The 8,251-nt window shown below is 40.7% G+C and overlaps 1 protein-coding gene across 12 annotated transcripts; it reads left to right on the top strand.

Moving 5' to 3' along the window:
* Nucleotides 1-2,475: 2,475 nt before the first annotated feature.
* Nucleotides 2,476-6,983, top strand: LOC112279614 (amino acid transporter AVT1J). Of its 12 annotated transcripts, none has more exons than XM_024514236.3 (6): nt 2,476-2,717; nt 2,940-3,005; nt 4,242-4,375; nt 4,609-5,132; nt 5,421-6,028; nt 6,227-6,983. In XM_024514236.3, exons 4-6 carry the CDS (start codon nt 4,622-4,624, stop codon nt 6,752-6,754), a joined length of 1,647 nt encoding a protein of 548 aa, XP_024370004.1. In that variant the 5' UTR covers nt 2,476-2,717; nt 2,940-3,005; nt 4,242-4,375; nt 4,609-4,621; the 3' UTR covers nt 6,755-6,983. The 12 variants fall into 12 exon arrangements, with proteins under 12 accessions (XP_024370004.1, XP_073388609.1, XP_024370003.1 ...); XM_073532508.2 differs by having other exon boundaries at nt 2,476-2,813; XM_024514235.3 differs by lacking the exon at nt 2,940-3,005.
* Nucleotides 6,984-8,251: the final 1,268 nt, after the last annotated feature.

Here is an 8,251-nt window from a genome sequence, read left to right as displayed (position 1 = left end):
TCTAGTTACATGTGCGGTTCTCATGGGTCCTAAGCAATGTGTTGCTCGCGAGAGGTTTCTGGAGAAGTCCGACGAAGACAATTTGGGGAAGGTTACACCCCGTCCACGGTTGTGGAACAGGAAGTGCACTGCGGTGGGCTCTATGTGCGGGATGGTGAGATCGACGGTGCTGGAGCGACGTTTGCTCGCGATGGTCATTCTCATGTGCTGCGTCGGATTCATCTTTCTATCGACATCCAGAGATATTTTGGAGCCCAAGCCATGGCACTCGGACAAAATGTGGCATTATCCTGTTGCGTTTCCGCGGTGCTCTATAGATGCCTGCTTTAATTTTTCGCGTTGTGAGCACAGTGATGAAATTCTTGTGTACACCTACAATGATCCAGAGCCAAAGCAGAACCCGACATATTTTGAACTCCTGCCCTCGTCAAAATGGCACACTAACGATCCTCAAGAAGCCTGTCTCTTCTTTTACTTCTCCGATTCTAAGGCTAATAAAGCAGCTTGGAGGAAACCGGATCCCAGGAACTTGCCTCACTGGAACGGTGGGCTTAACCATGTGTTCGTCACTTTTGCAGATCGATGGGCGCAGACCAATCCGCCGCCTGGGTCAATTGGGATGGCATCGATTCTTAGCACGGAGCTCCATGACACAACCTACAGACCGGGTTTTGACATTGCTATCCCTCTCCCCCGCAGGAACGTCAATGTGATTACAGGCCTTTCTGAGTTGAAGCCCTTTGAGAGGAAGTACTTCTTGACTTTTAAAGGGACCAGGTATTTGTCGCGCGAGGGGAAGTTTCGTAGCGGATCTGAATTTCGAGGCATGCATGATGGAAAGGATGTTGTGGTTGTCACAACATGCAATCACGGGACAAACAATAAGCTCCGATTTTGGCAACCATGGCGCGGCGCAGGATGTGCAGAAGACCAAACAGTGTTTGACAGCTACGATTTTATGGAGCTTATGAACACAACGTTTGGTCTTGCTCCCGCGGGTCGATCACCTGCTTCCTACCGAATGCTGGAGGTGCTAAGTGCCGGCGCGATCCCTGTGCTGGTCGCAGACAATTATGTCAAACCTTTTGAGACTTTAATTAAGTGGCAGCGCTGCCTCTTGCAATTTCCGACAAGCGAGATCCATCGCATTGTTCCAACCTTGCGTGCTTTGTCTAAGAAAGAAGTGGAGATGCGGCAACGATATTGTCAACAGATATTTCAAAGCGTACTAAAGGACGACAGTACACTGATGCAGTCCGTCATGAGATCTCTCAGAGAAAGGTTTATGGGAATGTTGCCAAACTTACCCTTGACACACGATGAATAGGGTCCCACGGGGAGTAACAGGAAGTTATGATCAACTCTATGCAGTTGGGGGTTCTTTCACTGGTTGCAGACTTGTTAACGTTGGGCTACACCTTGCCCTTTCTCTTTTGAAGAGTGTTACCCCATTTTTACCCTGCATTAGAAGAAATCTGCCATTACTTTTCCGACCCTCGCAAGGCACAACTAGTGTAGAATGATGCAAATATGACATATCTGATCAACAAAATGTCAAACCTAGTCGCTGGATTAATGGAATGAAGTAGACCTATATGTTGGAAATGGGGGATGGTCGACAAAATTTTGGCTATCTTACACTATTCATTTGAGTGGGCATAATTTGAAAAAATTCTCTTCCTTAATGCCAAGTCTAGAAATTGATTCTTGGTAGATGGGGAAAGCATGGGTTGTGTACTATTCTTTGAATGCATTTTTAATCATGATCAAGAGGACTAGACAATTGGTGATGCCATGCAACTGTATAGTCATAAATCCTTTTGCAAGGTGCTGATGCTCTATAACCACCTCTTAAAGCAACTTCTACACACATTTCACCCAAGTTTATGTTTTTATTTTTATTTTTAAATGTTTTTCCTTTTTTTCCCTTTTTATGGAAACAAGGATATCCCATACATTGAATTTCGTTGAAGAAGATTTTAGCCCACATCGATATCATCACCTCAAGATCATATGGTCCAAAACCCTATTGTGACATCTGCTAAAGTATGGATCTGAATCACTTGAATCTAATTGCATGGTTTTGTTCAGCACTTTCCAAAAATAAAAGATTTAAATAGTTTAAATAGAGATGATACAGAGGAAGAATACAAAAAAGCCTAGAGAACGTAAGAGAAAGGGAAAAAAAAAAAAGGAACAAAATTCCAGTTAAGAGACATTACAGACACAAGCAAGCATGCAACCAACAAGGAATGGCGAAGGGGCCACGGCAATAGGGATGGGGGGTCCACCTGGGATTCCAGTGAGGCCTTTGTGGCAGCTAGCAGAGCCTGTCGTCATGCCTCGTGGCAGTCCCTTGCAGGTGGGCCAATACGCAGCCGCCAAGTCGGACGGGACAAAATCGGGTTCAAGGGAGGGTTCTGGGTCGGGGATGGGCCCCTTTGCTTTGCTTTGCTTTCCTTTCCTTGCCTGTTTGCTCGCCAATCAATCCTCCACCTCACCTTCACCACTTCCCTCGCCCGTTGCGTCTCGCCGCCCTCAACTGCTGCTTTCGTCGAGACCTACACATCATGACCACTCTTGTCGGAAAGTTGCAAATTGGAATGGCTCATTCCGCCATGCGAAGAGTGTGTATGCTTTGGGCTTATCAAAGTTTTAGTCCAGCTGAGCGTATTTCTATAAGGATATCCATCGAGGTTTAATTTTGGGACTTCATGGTATGTTTGCGCTGCTGCAGTTGTTGTTGTTGTTGCTGCTGCTACTGCTGGGTAGGACGTGAATGAGGTTGGGGTGGTGCGACGAGTGCTGGCCAGGTTAGAAACGATGCAAGTGGGTGGTGGTTGTAATTCTACTAGGAAGCCAATTCAGGTTCTGCAGGGTGGAAGGTATTGTGTTTTGGTTCGTGTTCTCTTTCCTGATCTTGGTTGCTCAATGTGAAGACGAGGATGATTCTGCCTAGTGGAGCGTGAGGTGAGGCTTGGGAGTGGAAGGTGGATTCAGCAAAGGTGTATCTTTTTTCTTGCTTGTGAAAAATTGATCGCTGGGCCTTCGTGCATTGCATGTGGATCGGTTTGCGGACGCTGCTCCGACTAAGTTTGTGCGAGCATTTTTCTTCGAAAGCATATTTGGTGCATGAACGAAGTCTTGGTAACCAATGTTGTAGTTTCAGAAGGAATCCCTTGGGTTTGGAGTATGTTTCACTTGGATGGTGAATTTCTGCAAATGATGGGGCAACGTAGACTTATCGTTTCGGGTTGACAAAAAATTCGGCAAGTTTTACGTCGTTGAGGTTCGATTGTTAAGGAAATAGTTCGATACAAGATTGTTGTTTAGTAGACGATGGGAAGACTGTCGAAGACTGTCGATGAATTTTAGTGAGGTTGTGATGGGAAGGCTGTGTATTATTGAGGCCATGTTTTAAGCTACTGTGATGGTTCGAGGTAGCTGTGCTTCGTTTGCGTAAAGCTGTAATAATCACGGAGAGAGTTGGTGTGAACACTAAATGCTTCTCCAGCGATTTCAGGACATGTCTACGAAGAGTGATGAGAGTTACAGAGTTTAGAAGTTGGTTTGAGTATGTAAATCTACACTAAAGAAATGGAGACCATCAACCCTGCTTAGATAGCATGATCTGGAAACGAGCACGATGAAGAAAATTTATCCGCTATTTCATATCTTAACAGAGATTGTACAGTATTTCTTTTTTCTATGTGGATGTGCAATACTCGCTGCTTTGTCTTCTTAAAATCTTATGTTTTTCTCGATTGCAGAGTGGCCGCTTGAATTTCAAAATTCAGTGTTTCTGAATGATAGGGTTTAGGGCTTAGCAAGGATCAAAGCTCAGGGCAATGGTGGAGCATTCTCTAAATGCAAGAATCCTTGATGGTCCTAGCAAAATTTTCTTGCCTTATTTGGCCGCAGTATGATTCTCGGTCTGTTTGACCGTCTGTCTGTTTTTCAATGTGTCTGTCTGGCTGTAATCTTGTGCACAGTATAATGTACTAATAGTCTAATATGTACGATATAATATGTACAGTTATATTGTATAATGTGTAGAGTTCATCTATACTGTATAATGTGCACAGTTATAATGTAATAATAGTCTAATCTATACTGTATAATGTGCACAGTTATAATGTACTAATAGTCTAATCTATACTGTATAATGTGTATAGGATTGACACTGTCATCGTGCATGGCGGATTTTTGACATTTGTTCATACTGGCACTTGGTGGTACAGGGAGGATTACTTGACGCCTTCTTTTTATGTTAAGCACTTATTCGACAATATCAAAAGCGCTTTTTTCCAAGAAAAGACTGAGTTTACAGTTACAATGGTCTGATCTGGGCAGCCATCAAGTGAAGAGACTCAAGGTGAACACGCGTTGCATATGTTGGGATGATTGTATTGTTGAATAGCTCTGCTTCATTTGGGAGAATACAATGCTGTGGTTCTAAGGCACTCTTGGGAGGGGAGCCCTGCTTGTTGTTTTATTGAGGACTGGAAGTAACCATCCATAAATCGAATTTCATATTTGGTTATGTTGATGCTAAAACTGCTGAAAGATAGTATGTGACACGATCTGATTGTCTCGTTTCCTTTTCAGAATTTTTGGCTCCATGGGCCAGGAATTTTATAATGATAATGTGGACGACGAGGAGGTCGTCCACAGTCGCTTGCAATCAACTCCCCAGGCCATCAATCCTGGCGCTGCCCTTGGAAGATCCCCATCCTCTTCCTTCAATGCTTCTTATTGGCCACAGAGTTATGGACGATCCATGGAGCTATACTCTCGATCAACTTCTCGTCGGAGCTTTGGCCTGACTCGATCCGTCCGAGTCGAGAGCACTAATGATGATCTAGACACTACTTCTAGTGGCCATTTTGCTGGTGTATTGGAGAGGGCAAAGGTTGATTTGAAGGAGCCACTGCTTCGAGATCCTGGACGCTTTGATTTAGACAATGCTGAGAAATATTTAATCAATGAGGAGGATGGGTTCCAAACGACCCAAGGTTCCAGCAAGTCTCATGTTACCAGTGAAAAGGAACTTGGGCTTCATGATGATGACGATCATGTGCAAGGAATTTCTTTTCTTCAGGCTTTATTTAATGGAATGAATATCCTTGCAGGTAATCCTAGACTCCTCCTGTATGTCATCACGAATATCGAAACTAACGTCTGTAATATTTGAAGAGTTTCAATATGGGTACTGGTTTGATGGCAATAGTTAACCACCCCACTTCCTAAAGCTTTGTGGAGTTGCCGCTAACCTCAACGCAGTGATGGTATAACTGTATCTTCTTAACTGACACATGAATTAGAAGAAAGTAGTACTACTTGTATCTGAACTTCTTTGTTGCCCTATTTTTTCGCTCGACATGTTTGGATTGTGATTCCTTGCACTGGTCCACGTGCAGGTGTGGGTATTCTGTCAACTCCTTATGCTGCTGCTAACGGAGGCTGGTTAGGTCTCGGCTTCCTTCTGATGTTTGCAGTTGTTATGTGCTATACTGGAATTCTACTTCGCCAGTGCTTAGATTCTGATCCATACATTACAAGCTTTCCTGATATCGGAGAGGCTTCTTTTGGGAAGTGGGGACGATGGATCATTTCGATTATGTTATACCTGGAGCTTTATGCTGTCTCTATCGAATTTCTTATCTTGGAAGGCGACAACCTGGCTCAGCTCTTTCCAAACGTTACCCTCACTATTGGGGGCAGAGTTTTTCCACCTCAAGAGATATTTACAGTGTGTGCGGCCTTGATCATGTTACCGACTGTCTGGTTCCGTGAGCTGCGTTTCTTGTCGTATGTATCTGCTGGGGGTGTCTTCGCATCTTTGTTGGTGGTGTTGGCAGTCGGCTGGGTTGGGGTTGTTGACGGCGTTGGCTTTCACCATCGAGGCTCTTTTGTGCATTTGGATGGACTGCCCTTGGCAGTGGGCCTTTATTCCTTCTGCTATTGTGGACACTCGGTTTTTCCGAGCATCTACAGTTCAATGCAAGACCGCAAACAATTCTCACATGTGATTTGAATTCTAAACTCCATCTCTCTTGCTCTTTGATATGTTAAAATAAGACAAAAGGGAGGACCATCTTATACCAAGGACTTTTGTTCGAGCGATGGTGACCCGTTTTTAGATTGAAACTGAGTTTGCCTATTTCCTTTAATTGATTTTGCGAAAATGAAGTGAACCTCATGATATGTGGGTTTATTGGTGCAGATTTTGGTGATTTGTTTCGTCCTGTCCTCCTTCATGTATGGAGGGGTAGCCATTATGGGTTACATGATGTTTGGCGATGACGTACAATCTCAAGTAACTCTGAATTTACCAAGGGAGTTGCCAGCTTCGCACGTAGCAATCTGGGTAACACTAATAAGTCCTTTGGCCAAATACGCCCTTACTCTGATGCCGTTGGCATTTGCGCTGGAGGAGTTACTACCTCAATCTTTGACAACATCAAGAAAGGGAATAATGTTGTGGAGTACAGTATTGAGAACCCTCCTGGTTACCAGCACTGTAATTGTGTCTCTCACACTGCCCTTTTTTGGCCTGCTCATGGCTTTTATCGGCTCATTTCTAAGTGTTGCTGTATCCGTCCACGTACCTTGCATATGCTACTTGAGAATCTACAAAGGGCGGGTGTTAAGACGAGAGGTGTTTATTATTGTGCTCATAATAACCCTGGGACTTTTGGCTGGGTTTTTTGGCACATATTACTCCGTTAAAGGAATTTTGGAAATCTCTTGATAGTGTCAGTACTCTGGCTCATTAGCTTAGTCCACTAGAGAATCCCTGCGTACAGCGCCTGTGTAACGTTGAGTAGAACCCACATCATCTTTGGCTAATACCTCTGAAAGGGAGTACTGAGCGCCACTCAAAACCTCCACAGAATGGTGTGGTCTTGTTCATGTTTTGGAAGCATATTGCCTGCGGCTTTGACTTCTTTTTCCTTTATTGAAAAATATGATTCTTCTCATCGGAAGTGTTTTTACTTCTGACAACTGTTTCAATGAAATAATGGTGTGAATGTATTGCAGTTTAATCACATGTAGATAGCTCTTGAAAGGCGTCATTGCATGATGGCGATACAATCAACTGGTATGAACTCTTCAGATCCACTGTTATTCCAAACAGTTCCATCATGTGTAAAGCTCTAGCAATGGATTTCTATTTTGGAAGCTTGGGTTTTACAATGGTACCCTACAAAGATAGAAAGGGTTCCCAACACATAATAAAAAGAGAATTTTGCATCAGTGAGGATTAGAAATTGTAAAGCAGGATACACTCTTGTGGCAAGTTGTGGACATAGTGGACATAAATGTATGTTATCCTTGGCATGGTCACTTGGTGCGCATAACCTTGAAATCAAGGATTTTTATTGCATGTAGTCATAATGTTGTGATTAATGTTTAATGCATATTTTATAATTTTTGAATTAAAATTTAACCATGTTCAAAAATACTAGAATAATGGTTGATTAAAAATAAAAAATATATATAAGCATAGATGTGTATCGACACATATATATATATATATATATATATATATATAAGCATATATGTGTGTCGACACACATATATATATATATATATATATATATTCAAACATCTTGATTTTGGGTTTTGTTTTAAAATCTAGTAAAATTTGAACTGATTATTTTTTTAATAAACTTAATGTAGATTCAGTGAAATTTGAAATTGAAGCAAATTTAGTTTTATAAACATCTATTATATTTTACATTTTATGATGTAAATATTTATTTTACTAAAATAATAGTATTACCATTAATTTATTAATTTTGAAGTAGAACTTACAATAAAAAATATTTAATAGCATATTCTATCAAAAGATAAACAACAAAGATACATTTAATTTTTAAAAAATATTTCGGTTATTTACATTAGATTATTTATTTTATAAAAAATAAATTTAATAAATTTTAATATAATTTTCGTATAATTTTTAATATAGAGTTATAGAATGAAGTAAATATATTTAGATTACAATTTTCTTATAATAATTATAAAACATTTAGCAATAATATTAGTTTGAGGTAGTTTTATTCTTTTTAAGGTTTGTTTAGAAGATATAATATATGTCTTTTAATTATTAGATTTAAAATATATATATATATAAAATAAATTTTGTAAAACAAAATGATATATATATATATATATATATATATATATATATATAATTGATCCTTTATTAATTGATATAATTGATAGATGCCAAAATGTATCT

Source organism: Physcomitrium patens, chromosome 3 (assembly GCF_059467195.1).
Source record: "Physcomitrium patens ecotype Gransden chromosome 3, ASM5946719v1, whole genome shotgun sequence".
Lineage (NCBI taxonomy): Eukaryota > Viridiplantae > Streptophyta > Bryopsida > Funariales > Funariaceae > Physcomitrium > Physcomitrium patens.
This window is presented reverse-complemented; position numbering and strand designations above follow the sequence as displayed.